Here is a 22,454-nt window from a genome sequence, read left to right as displayed (position 1 = left end):
ATGATGATTCCTGGCCTAATAAATAGAACCCACTCATTCTACACATATAGAAATGGAGTCCTCCAAATGGTAAAGGCATTTGCTCAAAGTTACTTGACTATTTATAAACCATGCTGGGAGTGGTTATCCATCTTCTGACTTTTTTTCTGTTTTGCCTCAGTGTACAGCAGGATGAGCATGGGTGGCAGTGGCAGTGACTTAATTTGGCATAAGAATAACTGAGTTAATGGACTAGTAGATAGAGAAAGTAATTAGAAATAACAATTAATTTTAAGGAATGCCTCCCCATCTTGAGTGTCAGCCATAGCCTAGGAGAAGTGGGAATTGTTTTTAAGCTCTTTTGACAAAGAAACTTTGTCTCTAAATGCTTTATTTATTATGTTTAGGAGTGAAACTTGGCAAGGACTAAACCAAGATTGGAGTTTTTGGACTCATTTGCCAAATAGTAATTTTCTTGATTTCTTGTTTTAATTTTTTTTCAATGAATGGATTCCCATTTAACTTTATTACACCAGGAACTAATGTGAGTATCTGGATAAGTTTTTCAGCAGAACACTTTTAAAAAGCATTCCTTGAGCTTTTTTCTTTGTTACAAATAATTGGAAACTTTTCTAAATCCTCAATCAGACCAGCCCTGATAATTCTCTGTTAGTAAGAGTTGCCCTGAGCAGCTTCTGCATCCAAAAACACGTCTGTTTTCTCCTGTCCATCTGTGTTGAGCAAATGTGGGACCAAAATGATGTCTGTATCTGGCACATTCGATTGATTAAATTAGGCTTTTTGTACTTGTGTGTATGTGCTTGTGCGCACGCTCTCATGTACCCTCTTTGCTTGGCTTTTAAAAATTTTTCTTTAATGGGCTCTTAGTGAAAGCCTTTTAGTCTTGAAAATTTACTGTTTTTCTGCCTCAGTATGGGTTTTATCTTCCAGAGTATCCATTTTAATTTGTAGTATTGAGTAATATGTAAGTATGTAACATACCCCTCATTTTATACCAGTTTTTAAGACTTAGTCTCTTGTTTGTGGTTAATGCCAAATGGGTTAGGGAGTCATTGCCACTGCCAATAAATTGAAGGTCCACAAAAGCCAAAGGATAAAGGAGACAGATTGTGTGGTTTGCTGTATTCTAAGAATTTGATTTACTGTGAAGAACAATGTGAGAATGTACCTTATTGGCTGTTGGCTAGAGTCACTGGTGAGCAGCAACTGGTTCAGAGATGGAAGTGGAGCAAGCCGGACAATGCAGGAGACACCCAGCAATTCCACTCCCAGGTGTATTCCAAGAGAACTGAAAACACACGTCATACAAAGACCTGCATGCGCATGCTCAGAGCAGTGTTACTGCAATCACCAGAAGCAACCCCACTGTCCATTAGCTTGATGGATGGATAAACAAAATGTGCTGTATGTACACAAGGAATCCACTCATCCAAAGGAATGAAGTACTGATTAATGCATGCTACAACATGGATGAAGCTTGAAAACATCACATAAAGTCAGGACAGACACAGTGGGCTACATGCGGTATATTTCTATTTATAATGAAATGCCTAGAATAGGCAAATCCATAGAAACAGAAAACAGATTAGTGGTTGCCAAGGACTTCAGGATAGGGAAAATGGAGAGTGCTACTAATGAGTATGGGTTGAGGTGATGAAAATGTAATAAAATTAGATGCACAGAGAGGGTTGCACAACTCTGTTAATATACCCATAGCCATTGTATTATCTGATTTTATACAGTGAATTTTATGATATGTGAATTATACTGCAGTAAAAGCATTATTAAAAACAAGCATGGATAGAGATGGTAGGTGAGTTTGTAACTTTCTTGCTGGCTTTGAAAAGCAGTTCCTTAAACACCTCAGTTGGGGATTCCTTCTGGGTGGGTCCCAAACTGGTACACATCAGAAGCCCCTAGGCAGTGGAGTTTGTTAAAATATTCCAAAACACAGGTCCCGGCACTGACCTACTGAATCAGAATCTGGTATTTTGAAAGAGTTATATAAAGTTCTACTTTATATTTTTAAGTGTTTTCTAATAGTCATTACCCATTTTTTTACTTACAATGAGACTTAGTAAATTGGTGGAGGTGTAGCTGTGTTAGTTTTCAATCACAGTGAGAAAATATCTGAAGTCATCAACTTATAAGGAAGAAAGATTTATTTTGGCTCATAGTTTCAGAGCCCTGTTACTTTGGGTCTGTGATGGCACAGTATATCATAGCAAGAGTGAGGTACAGAAGGCCTGTTTACCTCAAGGCAGCCAGAAAGCAAAAAGAGAGAGAGAGGAAAAGGGCAGGTCCTTCAGTATCTCCTTCCAGGGCATGCCTTTAATGACCTAACTTATACCTCCCAAAGCTCCAGTTTGGGAACCAAGCCTTCAACACATGGGCCTTTAGGGGGTATTTCAGATCCCATCTACAATACCAGGAATGGGTCAAATATTATAAAGCTGAGCAATTTTCACTTCCAGAAGTGCAATGGGAAAATACAATGTTCTCTGAACAGATAAACATGCATCATAGTTCCAGGGTTAAAGGCTTTGTATCCATAAGCTATTATAGCTAAAATAGAAACTCATGGAAGAGATGCCTTGAAGACAGATAACTCAATTTTATGGTGACAAAATTTAGGAGTATGAAAATGCCAAGAAAGGCCTTTCTGTTGGTTGTTGTTATTATTCTTAAGGTCATCAGTATAGCCAACTTGTGTGTATTTTCAGCCTTTATTCTTATCTGTATAACAAGATATAGTGATAGGTCCTGCAATTTCAAAGCTTTTGAGTGTATAGCTCAAAGATTGTTTTGATCTGAGCATTTTTTGCCATTTGAGAAAAAAAAAGTCACAGATGGACTCTAGTTTGAACTTTGTAAGTGAGATAATTTGGGGCTTACACTATTTTCATCTATACATTCAGCTCAGCACTCTGGCCTCTGGACAATATGAACAGATCCTTGCCTTTAAGGACTCGAAGTCTAGTGTAAACAGCTTAGGCCTTGGAGGTTTGGAGGAATTGTAAATATTTGACTTTCTTTTTTCTTGTCTTTGGAAATTTTTAGCCTGAGGCATAATGACTTGCTGTACTTTGGGCAGTGTGTGTATCACCATTTATTACACTGCAGAGGCCAGTGGCCTAGAAGGGTCTGGCAGGATCTGAGATCATACCAAAGCTCATCTTTATGATGTGGAAGGATCTCTACGAGTTACTACATTGACCAATATTCACTCATTAAAGGGCAAAGAAAGTTCTGGCTATGAGCTGTACACCTATAAAGAATGATGTTTGCTTGATTTAAAAAAGTGCTAGTTTAGAATCCCACTATTGGGAATATAGCCAAAGGAAGTGAGATTAGTATATCAAAGGCATACTTGTGCCCCCATATTTATTTCAGCATTATTCACAAGAGGCGAGGTGTGGAATCAACTGAGATGTCCATTGATGAATGAATGGGTATGTGTATGTGTGTGTGTGCATATATAAAATGTTATCTGTCTGTCATGGAATACTATTCAGCCATAAAAAGGATGCAACAACAGGGATAGAACTAAAGAACATTCTCTTACGTGGAAATAAGCGAGGCACAAAAAGACAAATAGCACATGTTCTCATTCATATGCAGAAGCAAATTAAGCTGATTTTGTGGAAATAGAGAGTAGAATGGTGGTTGCTAGAATCTAGGAAAGTTAGCAAGGGAAAAGAATAGAGGGAGGATGATGGGTACCAAAATACAGGCAGTTAGGAAAAATATGTTCTAGTTCCAGGGTGAATATAGTTTATAATACTGTATTATATATTTCATAAAATACTGGAAGACCAGAGTTAGAGGACTCCAAACACAAAGAAACAATAAGCATTTAAGGAGATGGAAATGCCAGTTACCCTGATTTGGTCACTACACATTGTATAATGTCTCAAATTATCAAGCGATTTCCCAAAGTAAGCATAGTTGTTATCCTGCTGTGATCTGCTAACTAGTGCTGATGACTGAATTCCTAGGGAAATAGCAGTGTAATGTTGAGGGGGTGGGGTAGGAGGTGACAGTTGGGCAGGGTCAGGAAATCTGGAATCCTGGTGAGCTGTCCTGCAAAAGCAGATAGTAGAATAGTAAGTGTCACATGCCAGATTCTCCCAGGCTAAAAACTGCACGGAAGCATTTTATTCTGTACACCCATTTCTTTAAAAAATTCAACTAGTTGCCAACTTTGAAAAATCGGGAAAATTTTCGTGAACATCAGAATGCTTATCCTCTCTTAAAAAATCATGACATGTGGTCCCCTCAGCCCAACCTTCCTGCCTGAACAGAGCTGGGTGGAACTCAGAAGTTCACCACTTCTTGTGATTTTTTTTTCCCTGCTCAATTAAGCATTATGCATGGACTTTCTGTGTCCAGTTCTGTGGGTATTAGTTAGACTTGGGCCCTATGTTCAGACAGAACCTTGTGGTTTTGCATTAAGTATTGTATGTGAGTGGCAGCATCAGACATGAAATCAGGAAGATATTTTATGAATGCACTTGGAAGTGGGAGAAGATAAATGAGGACTAAAGAAAATAAAGAATCTAGGGAGAAATGACCAGCGGGACCACAGTTAGGAAGCATCAGTGGCAAGATACTCCCTGCCTGTTTCTTGGAGCCTTTCTGTGCACCTGATGCATTAGCACAACATTGTCCTTCTGGGGCTTTTGTGGGGCTTGTGGGATGGAAGGGACAGTGGGAGCCTGTGGCTGTAGCTGGGAATGGGGCACAGGGGAAAAAAGGCAATCTAGACAGATTGAAACAGTGTAGCTGTTTAGAAGGTTAGATGCCATGGAGTCAGTGAAAATTCTAGCTCAAATGGAAGTTACCGGTCCAGGATTTATCCAAGGTGACTACTGGAGAGTTCAAAACATCTAGGTTAAAACCCACATTCCACTTGTTAGCCGTGTGTCTTTGGGCAAGTTACCTAACCTCCCCAAGCTCTGATTTTTTTTTTCTGTAAAGCAGGCATGTTACTAGATGATTCATGGCTGTAGGAAAGATTTAGGGATTGTATTCTATTAAATAAGTGGGCAAAGACCATGTGAATTGGTTATCCAGCAACAAGTGTTTGCTAAATGCCTTCCCTGTGCTCAGCTCTAATTATCTGCCCGGATGGCTTCTTGCAGGGCTGGTGTAGGCGAACACAATGCAAATGGCCACATGTTTGTAAAGGCTGAAGGCTTCCTGAAGTGCATATGGGCTGTTCAATGGGACTGTCCCAGTGGGTTGGCCTTGATTCTCTTTCCTGCTTGCATATACCTCCAAAGGTCCCTTCTGGCTCAAAAAACTCTAGAAAACCCTGAGTTGTAACCCCAAATAGGCTCATGATCCACAGTTGTTTGGGGCTGTGCCTTTGTATGTAAGGCTGGCAGGGTTTCCCAATGATGATGTAGATCTTTGAATGGGGTAACAGCTTCTTTGTTATTTCAATCTGCGCTGGATTCCAAAGTAGGCAGTACTCTTCCAAGAGCGTGGGAAGAAGAAAACGGGGTAAGAAGTTAGTCATGCAAGATGCCGGTGTTTACCGTGTACCCACTCCCTGGGAGCAGTGTGCCAAGCTGTGCAGAGGGGGCACCGAAACCCTCAGGGAACGCATCAACCTTAGATCATGCAGGTCTGTTTCTGTTACTGACGCCCCAGCCCTCTTATCTATCTATCTGCATGCCCACCACCCCAGAAAAATAGGTCCTGAAGCAAGAATTAATCAAGTGGTCTTCTACAGGTATGGAATGTGGGCATAACATGCTGGAGTAGGGTTCTGCTTCTCCCTCAAATCCTGGCCAGCCTTTAATTCTTTAGTGTGGGGGTTTGATGGGGGTCCTAGTGATAGAAATGAAAACCAAAAGCAGCTTTCATAAGGACCTGAATACTTGAGGAGCTTAACGATTTGTTTCCTTTTGGGCACTTTGCCCTGTTGGCTTCATGCTTGGAGCCATACCCAGGTCTCTTGGAGCACCTTGACATTGTTTCTGCAGTTTGTTGTTGTTGTTGTTGGTTGTTTATTTATTTATTTTTTGGTTATTTGATTTTTTATTATTATACAAAAAAAGCTTTATTTTCAAATGTGGCTTTCTGACTGCTTGTGCCTCCCACATTTTCACAGTGGTTTTCTCAGAGAGCATGCTTGATCCTGCAGCACATATGGAGCCATCTTAGGCTCTGCTGATACGTTTTTTGTTTTAGACAGGTTCATAAGGCCTTTAGGTCTCACAGCACCAACCCCAGGAAGCTGACCTGGACACATGTCTCACGCACATTCTGAGACTTTCTCAGGCTTCTTGGTATAAAGGTAAACAATGCTGTTGCCAGGGACTCAGGACACGCTGGTTTTGTTAGAAGCACTATTGTAGGGAAGCCTGTGACAATGTGTCAAATACTGGACCATTCTGAGGGGCTATAGACTCTGCCCTGGAAGGGGAAAGTACATTTCTGTAGTTTTTATCAGCACCATGTGTTTGGTAGAAATGGAGTGAACAGAGAGTCCATTCAAGTTGAGACAAATTTGTGCATTGTTTTAATCTTGTGCCCTTTTATTTCTTTAGTTGCCCTACCTTCAACACCTGAATGTAGGTAGCTCCTCTTGCTGAGAGAACTTGCCTTTTGTGTCCTTGATAAGGCTGGTGATTTTCACAGTGGCATCACCAGGGAACTCATCAAAGAGCAAATTCTTAGGCTGTCAGCCAGGCCTGAGAATCAGAAACTAGAGGTCAGGCCTTGTGATCTCATTGTAACCCATTCTCCAAGTGATTTGTAGGTGCTCTGAAGTTGGAAAAGCTTGCTGTGAAGGTCGCCCCTGCTCCTCCTATCATTTTGCCAAATGGAAGAGGATTTCAAGCCTCTTTGCAGAGAGCTTTTAAACTTGCTCCTGCAATTTCCTGAGGAAACATTTCGTTCAACTCTAAAATGCTGCCTATTTCATGCCCATTCTTATATGGTCTTCTCTCTCTGAATGCCTTTTCTTGATGTTCACCAATAGTTTGAGAAGAGCTTTTTTAGGGGAGAGGGACTGAGAATTTCTGTACATGTTCTGCAGGGTTAGTTTGTGATAAGGAGGTCTTCTCTGAGCCTGGAGGAGGGGTGGGTTGCTTTGTGTCCCTGGGGCTGAATGGCTTCCTTGGGAACTCAGCAGGTTTGCAAGTGCCTCAGTGGCTGCACCTCAGAGAGATTATTGCTTATTTCTATTTCCCAAAATAATTTTAGCTCTTTCTGACTATTTCCCTAGTCCTGTGAAAAGCAACACTCTCAGTGATTCTGAGCATTATTTATAAACGTAAAGTCACACCTTTTACTGGAAAGTCTTCTTTGTAAGAATTAGCAATGCAGACAGAGTGACTAAAGTTAATAAACACCAAATTTCTCAGAAAACAAACAACAAAAAAAGGTGATGTACAAATAGAAAACACTACTTTATGGGAGGAGAGGTTTCTGAGCAGCTGAGAGGTTTGATTTTCCATGGAGAGGCCATGAAAGTCTTGCTTGGGGCCCTTGAAGCCACAGTTAAGTAGCGTCACAGAAAAATGTTCCACATGCCGGTCTGATGCCTACAGGATGGGTTGGCCATTCACAGAGCATTGTGTTCTGGTGGATCTCCATGGGCAGGTTTTGTCTTGCTGTAGGACTAGCTTTTATAAAGGGGATTTAAGGGGTTAGGGTGTAGCTTAGTGGAGGAATGCTTGTCTAACATTTGGAAGGCCTTGTGCTTTGTCCCTAGAATTACAAAAAATATACATATATATATAAATAGTGAAAAAAAAATTTTTGAAAAGGCAAAAAGGACATTTAATAGAAAGCTGTGAGGTCATGTTATAGAAGGACTGCTGAGTGTTTTGTCTTATGCTGCCTACTTTTTTGGGGTTAACTGCATTCATCTTTCCTTCGGCGCTCATCTTTTATTCTTCAGCAGCCATAGGCCAAAATGAGTACTCCAGCAGAATATGGTCACTTCAAGTTCTTCTCTGTAGGACTCTCAGATGGTCCACATTATAGCAGGCAAAGGTCACAGTGTGTTCATGGTCTCACAGAAGGAACCCTGAGTTCAGTCAGTTCTTACAGAAGGGTCTCCGTTACATGTAGCAAATGTTTTTAGTTGTTCAGTGATGTTTTATGATTCTGATTGTGCTTTTTAAAAGAATTTTAATTTTATAGATGGACTAGGCAGTCTTTTCCTTGTACAGTTTCTACCCTTTAAGGTCCCACTTGAAGAGGATTTTATGAGCAAAAGATGGTGATATTTTCTTCTAACACTTTCGTAGCCTGTTTTTCTCTTCCTTTACAAGTTTTAATCCAGATGGAATTTAACTTCAGAAAATGTGAGAGATGGGCCTGCCTTAACATTTTTCAAATAGTTTGCCCATTTTTAAAGCAGCATTTATTGACTAATTCTGACTTTTACCATTGCCCTGGAAAGTATCTCTTTGTGCTAAACAAACGAGTCTGCTTGGATCTGTTTCTTGTCTTTTCCCATTGATCTTTTTCTTTATTCCTGCACCAACACACACAGTTTTGTCTGCCTTTCTATTGTGGAAATTTCCCATGTACTGTAGTCTGCGGAGGATTTGTTCCAAGAACTCCAGTGGATATTTGAAAGCATGATAGTTCCAAGTCCTTTATATACTATGGTGCTTCATATATATGAGATAAAACTTAATTTATAAATAGGTAAGGAAGAGATTAAGAACAACTAAAAATAAAAATGAATAACTATAACATTATATTGCAGTAGAAGTTACATGAATGTGATCTCTCCGAAAATCTTATTTTACTTTTTACCTTTTCACTTAAAGGAAATACTTTATGGCTTCCCTTTGGCATATCCAAATTGCCAGTGTCATATTCAGGCACTCTGGGGCAATTATTAAGTAAAATAAGGGTTATTTAGACAAAGCACTGGGATACTGTGACAGATGATCTGATCACTAATGGGTAGGTAGTGTATACTGTGTAGATGCTCTGGACAAAGGGATGATTTGCATCTTGGGTAGATGGAGCGTGATAGTACAAGATTTATCACTGCTCAGAGTGGCAGAGCATTTAAAGCCTGTAAAAAGTGTATCTCTGGAATTTTCTATTTAATATTTTTGGACCATAGCTGACCATGGCTAACTGAAACCAGAAACAAAGGAGAGCTCTTATACATGGCAAAGCATTCAAATGGGGTATACTGCAAAAACACAGTCATCTTTCTCTGGTTTCATTTTAAGGATGATACAGCATCAAATGCTTTTTGTGTACTCCTTCAGTAATTTTCCATGCATGTGCAAAGATATACATTCTACTTATACCCTGTCATAAAGGTGAGGACTTTTGCATGCTTAACAGTGTGCTCTGGCAATCTTTTTTACATTAGCATGGCAGACCTATCTTGGTCACTTTCTCAGCTGTGCAGAATGCCCTCCTGATATCCCCAGTCCTCTGTAGATAGACACTGAGGTTGCTATTTCCTAGGAGCTTTTTTGCTCTAATCCGCATATATATAGTGGTTTAAGAAAGCTTTATTCTTATATCATTGCATACTTAGGACTGTTACTTGTTTGGTCAGAGGGTATATGCATTGGAGACTAGGAAAATATCTCCAAATTGGCTTTCAAACAGAAGCATTCCCACCTGCTTTACCAAATCCTCACTAACTAGGGATTGTCAGTTTTGGAAGATCTGCTTTGTCCCATGAATTAAAAAAAAAAAGTATGTCTCTTAGTCTTAGCTCATGTTTTTCCAACTCTGAGTAAGACTAAACATCTTTTCTTGTTTATCAATCATTTGTAATTGCTTTTCTATAAACTGCCAATGTGTGCTCTTTGCTCTTATTTATTTATTTATTTCTGCTGGGGATGTAACCCAAGGCCACATACATGCGAGGCCAGCACTCTACTACTGATCTACATCTCAAACCCCTTTGCCCTTTCTATATTAGGTTACTGCTGCTTTTTAATTCAAAGATGGGAAGGGAATTGGCCTTCTGTCTGCTCTCCCTAGCCTCTTCTTGGTCTTTCTCTCTTTTTATCTTTCTTTTTATCTACACATGTACATACACACAAGCATGCTTTTTAAAATCAGCCATTAGCCATGTTACTGAACTTAGTTCTAATAGTTGCTTTGAGCTGAGTCTTCATTCATTCATCAAATGCTTATTGAGTGCCTGCTCTGCTGGGTGCCCAGAGACAGAGATGCATTAATTGACAGTCTCAGCTCTTGGAATATGCCTGGTGGGAGGGATGGATGGGAAATCAGGTGTTGTAGCTGAAGGAGGAAGCAATCATTCACCTAGATACCTGTCAGCTTTCAAAGGGCAGGGAGGAAGCTATGAGCTCCCATGTCCCTCCCCAGTGCTCAGAATGCCTGAATGACAGTGGCAAGAAGCACAGATTTAGACCGTGAAGTTGCCTGGGCTCTCCACATCTGCACCATGGTGAGAATATCCTGCAGCCTGTGATCTCCCTCTGACCTCAGCTCTTTCCATTCCAAACTTCTGGGAACATGATGGTTAAAACTCACCTGGCTTGTCCTCCAACTCAGGCTTTCATCACCAGGGACTTTGGGAGGGAGAGGAGATCTTCCTGGAGGCCCTTCTCTTTCTGCTGCCTTGAGCTTATTCCCTGGAACCTCCTCTGTGGGATCTGTCTCCTCTCCACAGTGCTCATGTCCTTGTGCTGCCTCCTGTCTCCTCATCCTCATCTATTCCAGGACAGACTATACAGGTTCAGGAGTGCTAAAGGGCCATCTACTGTAAGGCATAAAGTACCCCTGGGAACTGAAATAGATAACAAAGCCTCACATCAAGCAGTGGCTCTCTGCGGACAGTGTTATGAACCTAATATTTGTAGAATCTTGGGAAGGAGAGAGTGAGCACTTAAATTACCTTATGTTGCTACCGTGTGCTTTGCCTGATCCTAAGAATGACCTATCCCCAGGGATTTTGTCTGATCTAGGCACTGTCTTCTCTTTGATGGTATCCCATGTGATTTTACTATGGATTGCATCAACTTTTCCCACATCTGACTCATCACTGAGATTGCTTAATAATAATGATGATTTCTAGGTTCCAATCAGAACTTACTGAATCAGAATTTCAGAGTATTACATCTGAGAATCTATATTCCTACTGTTTGTTTGTTTGATTTCTTGCAGTTCTTGTGATTGAATTCAGGGCCTCACACATTCTAGGAAAATGCTCACCACTGAACTACACCTCCAGCCTGAGAATCTGTATTTCTGATTTTTTTTTTTTTTTTTTTGGTACCGGGGATTGAACTCGGGACCTTGTGCTCATGAGGCAGGTGGTAGAACCACTGAGCTAAATCGCTGGCCTGAGAGTCTGTATTTCTAACAGTGACTGTGTGAGATACCCACAGCGCCCACCTTGCCTTTTAGTGGTGGTGGTAGTGGTGCTTCCAGGGTACAAAGGCAGAGGCCGGAATGCCCTCTGCCCCACACTTGTCCACAGACTCCTTCACCTCCTGCTACTCCTTCTAGAGGGTGTTTGGGGAAGAGCCCAAGATTGGCCCAGCACCTGGAGGACTGACACGCTAGATGGAGAGCGACACATCTACACGTGATGTATCTAGGTCACCAGACGCGCCAAGGGCACTGGATGGCCCATTCCAGGAGGCCTGCTCGGAGGTGGCTATTGGGTCATGTCACTCACTTCTGTGGTAAAAATCTTACATTCAAATTAAAAGCCAGAGTCCTTACAATGAGCTTTAGGATCCTGGAGCAGGCACTGGAAGCCTCTTGAGGGAGGAGGAGAAGAGAATTTAGCCAGTTATCCTTCCTTCAGTTTCTCCATTGTTCAAAACAGTGCCAGACAGCCCTCAAATTTATGCTGAATGAATAATAACAATATTAATTTTGAGGATGGTTCTCAAACAGTGGTTGATAGATAAAAACAGCATTGCTTTTTGTTGCTCTAGGGACTTCCGCAGAGCTCAGATGGGGTAGGAGCAGCTAGCAGATGGTGGTCTGGGTCATCAGACTGAGTCTCAGTAATGCCAGTGCTCACTGAGTCTTCAGTTTCTTCCATTAAAAATGGAAATGATAGCACCTGTTTCATAGGAGTGTGATTTATGATTACTGAAGGAGATACCTGATGTGAAAGAGCTTCACATGGGCCAAGCCAAACAGTTGTTCAGAGAGTAGATTCTCTCCTGCTCAGAGATAGTGGTCAGAGTTTAAATTTCATTTCCTTTTAAACAGGGTGGAAGAGGGTGGGGATTGGAAGTGTCATGAAGCCAGAGACCCCTAACTAAAAGACTTTGAAAAGCCAGGGATCAAGGAAACACAGGTGTACAAGAGGGGACCCATGCACCTAAACAGCTGCTAAGTTTCCTGAGGACAGACTGGGCTTGGCCTCCCATGCTTGTGGCAAATTGCATTCTGAGGAAGCTGGCTGATTGCAGATTCTACCACTGCCACTCGATGAATGCCTGGGCCAGGTCCTCCTGGCTCCTGTGATTCTCCTGGGACTTGTCTTCTTCGTTGTGGTGGAGGACACAGCCAGAGCTGGCAGCCTGGGGAGAAAACTAGTTTCTGAGGAAACCAGGGGCATCTGGATGGATAGGCCACCTGTCTAGCAAAGCCTGAACACAGCCAGCCCTGACTCTCCTTAAAAGGAAAAGACATGGTTGGGCTTCCACTAAACCTTTTTCCACTAAAAGGAAAAGAGAGAAAGCAAGAAGCAACAAAAGAAGAGAATAGAGAGGCAAAGAGGAGAAGCCTGTAGGAACCTCAGATCAGAGCCCAGGCCCCCAAGATTTTCCCCCCTGGTCTGTGGTTATTTTGCCTAGAGGCCACTGAGGGTATCAAATGGCCAGCATACAAGCAAGGAAATTGACCAAGCTGAAGGGTTGAGGGAGGCAGAACCCACACAAGATATCAAGGCTTGTAGATAGATGGGCCATGGCAGATCCTGTGACCAGTGCCCTGGGTCCAGGGCTCCTTGTGGCTTTTCTTTTGTGGCTCATAGCCCCAGCACAGGCTTTCTTAATGAAGGAAATGGAAGTGATTGTTTTTGTTTTTAGTGCATGTTTGTGATACCTAAGACTGTTTTCATTGTGGTTATTTGGTCCATGTGCATGACACATCTTAGTTCTCTTTCACGTCCCCTTCCCTCCCATCCTTCCCCCTCCTTCCACCTCTTGGTCCCCTTTTCGTTGACAGCTTATTAACTCCTGCCTGGCTGTTTCCACTTTTTTTTTTTAGCATCATCATCACATTGTTTTAAGGAGGGACCATCTGTCCTTTGAAATACAGATTCACATAGATTTCAACCTTTCAACTATACTTTCTTTGCAAGTTCTTCTCTACATAGGGAAGGCTCTGTAATTCACTGATGGGGTGATTAGCATCCCTGGCTCTTAGCACTGGTCACTAGAATAACCACCTCTCAGGCAGTTTCATGCATGGCCAGTCATTTATGTATGTTTTGCTGCACTGGTTTCAGTGGAAGAAGTCTGAAAGGAGTCACTGCCATTAGGAAAAAAATGTTCTTTGTGAGCTGGCTTGGGTAGGAGAGGGTCACTTGAGCACAGGTTACTCCTTCCATTCTGACCTCACTGTTCCTCCCACAGCATGCAGAGCCTGCATGGCAGTATCTTTGTTAGTGGGAGTGTGGGCTGTCACCTGGTGACTGAGGGCCCCAGGGATGGAGGCCCAGAATAGGCAAAAGGGCCTCTATCCAAGGTTGCTTGGGCTCTGAGCTGCCACTTGAGTCTTGCTTTGGCTTGACCAGAAAGCCTGGTGTGTTGTAAGTAGATTAGCAAGTCTTTTATTGGAAAAGACCTGGAAAAGGCTTTCTTCCTGTGGATGGTATGGCCATCTGGGCGTATTGGTCCTGATATTGGTGAGGGCACCGAGCCAGAGCCCCGTGGCCCTTTACAGATGTCCTCCTGGCCTGGCCTGGCACAGTCACCCTCTGCTCAAGGCATGCAGCTATCTTTGTGTCTTGGGTTGGTCAGATCCGGCCAAGTCTAGGAGATTGGCTGGGCTATAGTCCTTCAGGCAGATGTGTTGTTCCTGATGGAGCCCAGTTGGAGACTGGAATAGACAGACAGTACTTACAAGGACTTCAGGACTGCATCTTCTGGGAGAAGTGGAAGTGAGCAAGGCCAGCAAGTGAAAGGAAAGAATATTTTCACTGGGTCCAGCATGAACAGCAGGGTTCTGTCCACAGACCCACACCTCCTCTGTGGGCTCAGAGCTTTCCTCAGTGGCCCCCAGAGCCACTTGGTACTGGGCTGGCCCTGCTGTTTGTACCTTAAAGTTAGGCTCTGCCTTTGTGTCCCTGATACGTGGCAGTGGCTTGCAGGTAGCAGGCACAGGTGATGGCTGGCTGAGCAAATAGGTGGAAGAAGCAGTCAGGGCAGGAAGTGGGATCCCTGCTGTGGCCAGAAGATAAAATGGCAGAGTCTGTACATCAGCCTTTGGGTCTTCTGCTTAAGGTCAGTGACATCAGCCACCAAGGAGACGGAAGCAGTGACACAATTTGGACAGTTCTCCGGGGTCTTTTTCTGCTTTAGAAGGAACAGGTGTCTGTTTGTCCCTGGATAGCTGAGGAGCACATCAAGTAGGGATCTCCTTTGTGTGGTCACAGAGCACCCCCTCTGGCCATCTGTCCTTGCATCCATCCAGTAGGTACTGTGTGCTCGTGATTGAGCCAGAGGTCAAGGTGAAGACCTGCCCTGTATGAGAGGTGGACAAAGTGCTGACTTCCTAGGAGGGAGCTGGATGGAATGTGTGTGTCGGGGTCTGAGGTCAGCTTCCCAGATGGGTTTGAGATATGTCTGTGCAGGAGGTTCAACAAGGAGGCAAGACTGGGAAGGGCAGAGAGTGGTAGTGCAAGGCAGTCACTGAGAAGGCTTCAGCCTGTCCTATGGAGAGCTCTGAGGCTGCTTTAGAAATTATTGGACCTGAGGGGCTTGGAGATATAGCTCGGCCCTGAGTTCAGTGTCTAGCACAAAACAACAAAATGAAACAACAGAATTGTTGATCTTGAGGTAGGGGGTTTGATGAGCCTTTGACACCCTCATTCCCTTCCCCTACCCCAGCTTTGCCTTGGGCAACCCAGCTCCCTTTGGCATCACTCTTGACATTTTGGGGGTTTAACCGCAGGGGAGGAAAGCAACCTTGGACGACTGCATGGCAAAGGAAGCATTTTAGTTGAGACTTGAAGAATGCATGAGATTGTGATTTCCAGGGGTAGGGTGGGAGAGGGTAGGGCACATGAACTGTAGAGCCAAGGCATGTTCAGAGGTCACTGCACGGAGTTCTCTGGGCCTCAGGTGAGGTCAGTAGGAAGTCAGTCCAGACAAGCAGACAGGGCCAAGACCCTGGAGCATTTTGCTGGGAGGACTGCGGAGCGTGTCCTTTGTAACCTGTGTGCCAGGTAGGAAGGGGACCTTCACAAGTGAGTGACCTATTCCAAGAGCTAGGCTGCAGGGCTAGTAGTCTGCTGGCTGAGTGTGGACAGGTCGCAGGCAGGGAGAGACAGGAGACAGGAAGGCAGAAAGATGGAGGAGGAAGCCCAGACCAAATGGGACAGAGAGGAGAGGGATGTGACGGAGGGGCATCTTCAGAGAAACTAGTTAGATCAGGGTGGAGGATCATGAGAGGAGCTAGGGAGTGGGGTGGGTTCTGTCACTGGGTATCTGGTGCCTGGGGACCCAGGAGGAAAGAGCTGGAGAGGAGAGCCCAGGCTGACCTTAGGGATGCAGAGGCAACAAAGTGGCCTCCAGGCAGGGCCAATCCTGCAGCAGAAGTCTCCTTGGAAAGGAGTTGAGGCTGCTGCCTGGGGAGCCCCTCACTTTTTCCGTTGCTAACCCCAGCCCCACTCCGTGTTTTCTGTTTGCTCCTGAAAGTTCCGTCAAGTCTCCAGCTCCAGCATCGTTGCTCTGCACCAACGTCATCCTAAGCACTCTACACTTGCTAACTCACTTAATGCTCTATTAGGTCCTGTTATCAACCATGGCTCACAGCTGAGACCAACAAAATGAGAGCTGAGCTGTTCTAGAGGCCGCCCAGCTTAGTTGCGGGTGGCTGACCACACGTGCTTTCCAGGGGCCAAGCAGGAGACCTTACTGCCTCTCCTGGCCACTTCGCTGGCCTCTCGCCAGCCAGTGCAGCCTCCTCCTCAGGAAGCCCTTGCACCTGCTGGCGGCCCTCCTGCAGGTCTTCCCTTGGCAAAGACCCCACTGATCTCTGAGTTTTGATCACCTCCTCCTGGCTGCTTCCTTGACTCGCCCTCCATTCGATTATTTCTCCCTTAAGACAGGAAGAAAACATCCTGAGACCCATCAAAGCTGGAAGGCAGGAATACCAGGGCCTATGAGACCAATTAGCCTGACCCCTTTGTTTTAGATGAAAAATCAGAGACCAGAGAGGTGGTGTGATTGGCCAGAACTACAGAGCAATTTAGGTATAAGGCTGAGAAGAAAAAAAGAAAGACTTCTTTTGTTTTCAGTGTTTGAAACAATTGCATTTTCAATAATAAGATCTTTAAGCCTATCATTTCCATGTACATGTAGGTCTAACTTAGAAACGACTTTATGCTAGAAGCTATCTGTGGGCATTAAACATTAATACACCTCCCTTGGATGTGTGCCACTATTGAACCCATTTTACAGAGGAGGAAACAGGCACTGAGAAGCGAAGGAGCTTGACCCAGTTTGTTCTAGGATTAAGAGGCAGAGCGGGGATCCAGACTCAGCCAATTGGTGCTGGCAATAGAGACTTAACCACTGAACTGTACAGCCCCTGCAATGATTTTGGGAAGATATTCACAAAAGTTGACATATGAAAAGAAGTACAGTATGATTTTTGGGGGGGGGGGTACCCGGGATCAAACTCAGGTCCTTGTGCTTATGAGGTAGGCGTGGTGCCACTGAGCTAAATGCCCAGCCCGATTTTGTTTTGTTTTAAAGATGAACTTGGGTCTAGTGAACAAGTGGGCTTGTGGGATACCAAAATGTTGATTGTAATAACCTCTGATGTGGAAATACGAGTGATATTTATTTTTCTCTTTGTATTCTCTTATATTCTCAGAGTGTATATAGTGAGAAAGTATTGTTTTCATCACTATCATTGTACAAGAAGTCTGTGCACAGCAGTGAAATGGGTACAGTGGATCTGGGGGGACAATAAGGTAGCTGCAGTGTTAATTGTGTTTCTGGCTCGGTTGTGTAACTGAGTATCAGAAAGGGGAGAAGTGGTTTTAATTCAAACAAGACATAGAATAGTAGAATTGGGAACGTCCATGGAAGTCACCCTGTTGGCAGAGGACCCCATCTTCTAGCAGATCCTACCCCAGGACTCCTTTGGGGTTTCGGGTGACAGTGGGCATTTGGGGAGAAGTGCTCAGTCTGCAGCAGGGGTGCCAGGACTAGAGTCCAGAGCCCTGAGGACAGAGGATGAATGGGGGTGGGAGTTGGGGTAAGGGTTTTGGGGGCATTTCAGGGCCCCCCACTGGAAGCCCTCTTCCTCTGGCCATGCCCCATAGAAAAGGCCCCCAGCAAAGAAAGGTGTATTATCACGAGGGACGGGAGGAGATGGCTGTGGGCAGAAAGCAGGGTTCTGTGTGGCCAGGTCAGGGAGGAAGGTCACAGCCGACCCGTGACCATCTTGTTCTGCTCCATGACTCTCAAGTTCTATCCGCCCTAAAATTCTCATCATGATTTTGTTCTTTCTTTGCCAGAGACCACCTGGGAACGCCCCAGCAGTTCTCCTGGGATTTCAGCCAGCCCTGGCCCTCACAGGAGCTCTCTGCCTCCAACAGGTACTGTGCACGCACCCTCTGGTCCCAGGGCCTGATGGCTGGTGTGGACTCTCCTGGACCAGAGCTGGGGAAAGGTCGGGCTGAGAAGGCCCTGGAAACCTGTGACAGGGTTGGTGATGCCCTGGCAGTGCCAGCAGCAGCTCTGGTGGCTTTACACCCTCACCCTCCCAGGTCCTTAGGGCAAAGAAGTGGCAGGATGAGGTGATGTATCAGAGCTTTTCCTTGCAGTGGGACAGAATGCCTCTGTGGGGTTCTTGTAGGCATCAAGGAGTCAAAGATAAATGGAAGGAGATTTTTACAGGACAGTTTTCAAACAGAACATTCTAGGAAGGAAATAGTAGGGTATGAGTTCTCTGTCTTCAGTGGAAGTAGCTGACGTGGACATTTCCATAATAGGTTGGAGGTTTGTCCAGAGGTTTCTTAGGAGACATCTAGTTCTGAGATTTCAGGAGGCAGGATGAAGGACCCACCAGCAGGGAGAACAGCTTCTGATTTCAACCTTTTTTAGGCCTTTTTAGAATGTCACCTCTTCCAGGAAGCCTTCCCTGATTACTGGTTCAGGGCTGTCATCCACTCACTCTGGGTCACAGCTGTGTGCCGCTTTATCAAGCTCAGAGATTTTTTTTCTGCTGGTTGTTACTTTCCTAGCCCACATACTCTCTGAGAGTGGGGTGCGGTCTTTTTCTTTTTCTTTTTCTCTCTCTTTTTTTAAGTGCTGAGCTACATTCTAAGTCCTATTTATTTATTTATTTATTTATGTATCTATTTTGGTACCGGGGATTGAACGCGGGACCTTGTGCTTGCGAGGCAGGCGGCAGAACCACTGAGCTAAATCCCCGGCCCAAAAGCGTTCTTTTTTTTTTTTTTGTACGGGGGATTGAACTCAGATCTTTGCGCTTGCGAGGCATGTAGCAGAACCACTGAGCTAAATCCCCGGCCCTATTTATTTATTTTTGAGATAGGATCTTGCTATGTAGTTCAAGAGCTGGCCTCGAACTCATGGCGATCCTCCTGCCTCTGCCTCCCGAGTGCTGGGATTACAGACATGTGCCATCACACCCTGCTTTATGTTTTATATTGAGGTAGGATCTCACTAAGATGCCCAGGCTGGCCTCGAATTTGCAGTCCTTCTGCCTCAGCCTCCCAAGTATCTAGGATTATAAGCATGTGCCACGTGGTGGGTCAACCACATTTGGTGGCTTTTACTTTTAGGAGTTAACATGGCATAGTGGTACATGCCTGTAATCCCAGCACTCTGGGAAGCTGAGGCAGGAGGATTGTGAGTTTGATCGTAGTCTGGGAAATTTAGCAAGACTCTGTCTCAAAAGAAAAAGTTAAGAAAGGGATGGGGAGGTAGCTCAGTGTGAAGGCCTTGGGTTCAATCTTTAATACTGAGATAGATAGATAGATAGATAGACAGACAGACAGACAGACAGACGAACTTGAAGGCAAAAGGTAGCTGGGAATTTAAATGTTAGGAGAGAGTGGTAAAGGGTCTAGTGAAGTGACATCCTCCACTTATGACAACTATGGAGGGGAAAAGAGAGTCCTCATAAAGTGCTCGGAAAAACCGGGCACGGTGGCACACACCTGTAACCCCAGCGCTCTGGGAGGCCGAGGCAGGAGGATCTCAAGTTCAGGGCCAGCATGGGCAACTTATCAACTCAGTGAGACCCTGTCTCCAAAACAAATTTTTTTAAAGGTCTGAAGATGTAGCTCAGTGCAAAGGCTCTGGATTCAATCTCTAGTACTGTTAAAACAAACAAACAAAAAGTTGTGGGAAGGAAAAATAGAGGTCCAAACCATTTCCCCAAGGCAGCCCAGCTAACCACAGGAAGTACAAGTTAGAAGGGGGGCCAGGGCCTCCCCTCCCGTGATGGGCAGTCTGGGCTTGTGTTCTGCAGATGCACTTGGAAATAAAAGTGTCTGATCCATGTACATCATCCAGGGGTATGAAAGTTGCCAGCAGAACTGAAAACTGGAAATCCATCACTCTGAGGACTCATACAAGGTGTGAAAAGCAAAGACTTGAGTGTTTCCTATTGGAAATTTATACGAAGCAGCTTTATATAAAATAACTTTTTAAAAAGGAGCTTCCTGGTACAGGAGAGGAGTGTGGCACTTGCTGCTGACATCCTAAGGAGACGGGGTGCTGCCTCCTCCCACCCAGTGGGCCCCTGCAGCTGCTGGGTGACAGCAAGCCATTCCAAGCGTACCACCTTCTCTTCCTTTGCTGTCTTTGTGGGCTTTTTAAACAATAGAAATGACAATATGAGTGATGTGAGGTGTGGCCTTATTTCCTGGTGGGGCCAGGCCAGCAGGACACTAAAGAGAAATCCTCAGCTGTCTTTTCCTGCCGGTGTGGTCTGTGTGGGAGGCCAGGACAGCACCATGGCAAAGGGAGGTGGGAGGCTCAGACTGAGGACATGACAGGTGTGACAGCCCCAGTCTGCCACGCTGGCTGGCGGAGCTGGTCAGTGTTGGCCCTTGAGTCACAGGGTCACCTCTCCAAAGCCTGCTCTGCGGGCACATGCACAGGCAGCATTCGGTCCCCTCTTTGTTGTCCTTAGAAGGAGGACTGGAGGAGCTGGCTCAGACCCTTGCAGAAGCCTGTACTTGACCAACTTCCTCCTTCACCTAACAAGCAAACCAAGAGCTTCCGTGCCCAGCACTGAGCCAGGTCCCAGGCCTTTATGGGAGGCAAAGAAAGGCAAGGAGTTGAGTGACAGGGTCCGATCTGGAGGCAGCATCACCAGGGTGGCCCAGGCTGGCCTGAGTGTGTAGACAGGGACTGGACCCCCAACCTGCACCTTACGGGCCTAGGGCGGTGTTTCCCAAGGCAAAGTTCACAGAACCTGAGGCCCATCAAGTACTCTAGGAAGGGGGTTTTGCCGTCAGACACAGCTTCCCTTGCTCTGCACCAGTGCGCTCATCCACATCCTGTAGGCTCCAAGAAGGCCTAGGATGAATCAGAACATTTACATCAGAGCCTCTGCCATGGGTTAGTTTGTTAACAACATACCACATACTTGCTAAGTGTCCCCCATCTTAACTCTGGGGAGATCTTGCTTCCAGAGGACATTTGGCAATGTCTGGAGACATCTTTGACTGTCACTATTGAAGGGAGGCACCTGCTGCTACATGTCCCACAATGCATGGGACAGGCCCCAGACAAAGACTGATCAGCCTACATGATAATAGTATGGAGGTTAGGAAGTTCTGCCCTCCGGTGACTCAGGACATCAGTTCAGTGCAGCTCAGGCATCCTTGGGCCATGGGCCAATAAAGCAGGAAGTGACAGCATGTGACAGGAATAACCTGTCATTGAATCTGAGGCCCAGCTTCTAACCCCTCTCCAAACATACATGTTTTAGTATCTGGGACATCACACATACCAAGAATCAGTAGTGTATTCTAATTGAATTGGAAGCATTTTTCTTTCCATCTCAGTGGGACATAATCTCCAGGTATCTTTAACTAACAATCAGTGGGATTTTAGATTTGTGAGGTTATAACTTGTTAAACTGGGGCCTCGGGCCTGTTGATTCTCTCTGTTAGCCATTAGTTTCCCAGTTGGTAACTTGAGGGCCTGCAGGAGGATGGAGCAGCCTTACTTCCTGACACTTGGTGCTTTCTCCCTGCAACATGCAGACATCTCAGCATCCATCCACCCTCTGGGATGGAAGGGAAGAGAACCCACCATTCATATTAACAGGATCCAGGATGAACCTAAGTTTAACTGCAGAATAAAAGAGTGGCCACATTGGTAATTTCTCTCTATAGAGGAGCATGCATTTTCTCCTGTTTTTTCTCATTCAGTTTCACAAACGGCTTTCAAGGGGTTAAATTTTATTATGGGCAGAGGCACAGAGACAGTAAAGAGATGGGTTTGCTTCAAAACTCAGCTCCCTGCACTTGGGTTCCTGGGACTGTGGACTCTTTTAGAGACTCCTTGGGCCCCTGATCTCAGCCTCATTTACTTTGTTCATTTCTGCAGAAGCCACAGTACTGGAGTGTGAACCCTTCTCATTCTAAAGTATGCCAGCTGCTATTCTTGGTAATGGGGCTGTAGCCCTGGACAAAACAAACACACTGGTGCCTGCTCCCCAGGAACCTGCAGTGTAGGGGGGAGTTGGACAAAGCACCCAGGAAATAGGTCAGATATTGTTTACTTGTTCTAATGCAAAGAATAAAAGTGTGACAGTGTGACAGAGAGTGACTGGGAGTCAGGGAAGGCCTCAGCGAGGAAGTGACATTTAGACAAGAATTTAAGGAGAGCGACAAGGGGTCTGTGTGTGTGTGTGTGTGTGTGTGTGTGTGTGTGTGTGTGTGTAGGCATTGTGGTTCTAGGCTGTGAGACAGCTACTACAAAGGCGGAATAACTTCGCGGATTTGAGAACAGAGAGCAAATCTGTCTGGAGGGGAGGGGACAAGCTGGGAAGTGATATGAGGTGAGGGAGGGGAGTGTACCCTGTCAGCTAAGCCAGAGGAAGGTGTGGGATTTCCTTCTGAGTGTGATGGTTGGGGAGGGCTAGACAGGCAACACAGTGGAGGTGTGCTGTCTTCCTAGGAAGCCACCAGGCTGCACCTGGCTCTGTCAAGAGACTGTTCTTGATTGGCAGGGATAGGTGCATTACCTGCAAATGGGGGTAGTGAGGGGAATGTGGAAAACCCA

At 45.0% G+C, this 22,454-nt stretch overlaps 1 protein-coding gene across 14 annotated transcripts in view; it reads left to right on the top strand.

The window, feature by feature from the left end:
- The window catches only part of Gas7 (growth arrest specific 7), a 228,466-nt gene that overhangs the window by 150,058 nt on the left and 55,954 nt on the right, over nt 1-22,454 (top strand). For 13 of the 14 annotated variants that reach the window (XM_004857526.4, XM_021238520.2, XM_087191827.1 and 10 more), the window contains exon 3: nt 17,699-17,779. In XM_004857526.4, coding sequence (XP_004857583.1) covers nt 17,699-17,779 — 81 coding nt within the window. Of the gene's footprint in view, nt 1-5,611; nt 5,633-17,698; nt 17,780-22,454 lie in introns of those variants that run through there. The other variant, XM_021238523.2, reaches the window with a different exon arrangement.

This window comes from Heterocephalus glaber, unplaced genomic scaffold (assembly GCF_053883595.1).
Source record: "Heterocephalus glaber isolate CG9 unplaced genomic scaffold, H.glaber_assembly_v1.0 deba00001564, whole genome shotgun sequence".
Taxonomy (NCBI): domain Eukaryota; kingdom Metazoa; phylum Chordata; class Mammalia; order Rodentia; family Bathyergidae; genus Heterocephalus; species Heterocephalus glaber.
This window is presented reverse-complemented; position numbering and strand designations above follow the sequence as displayed.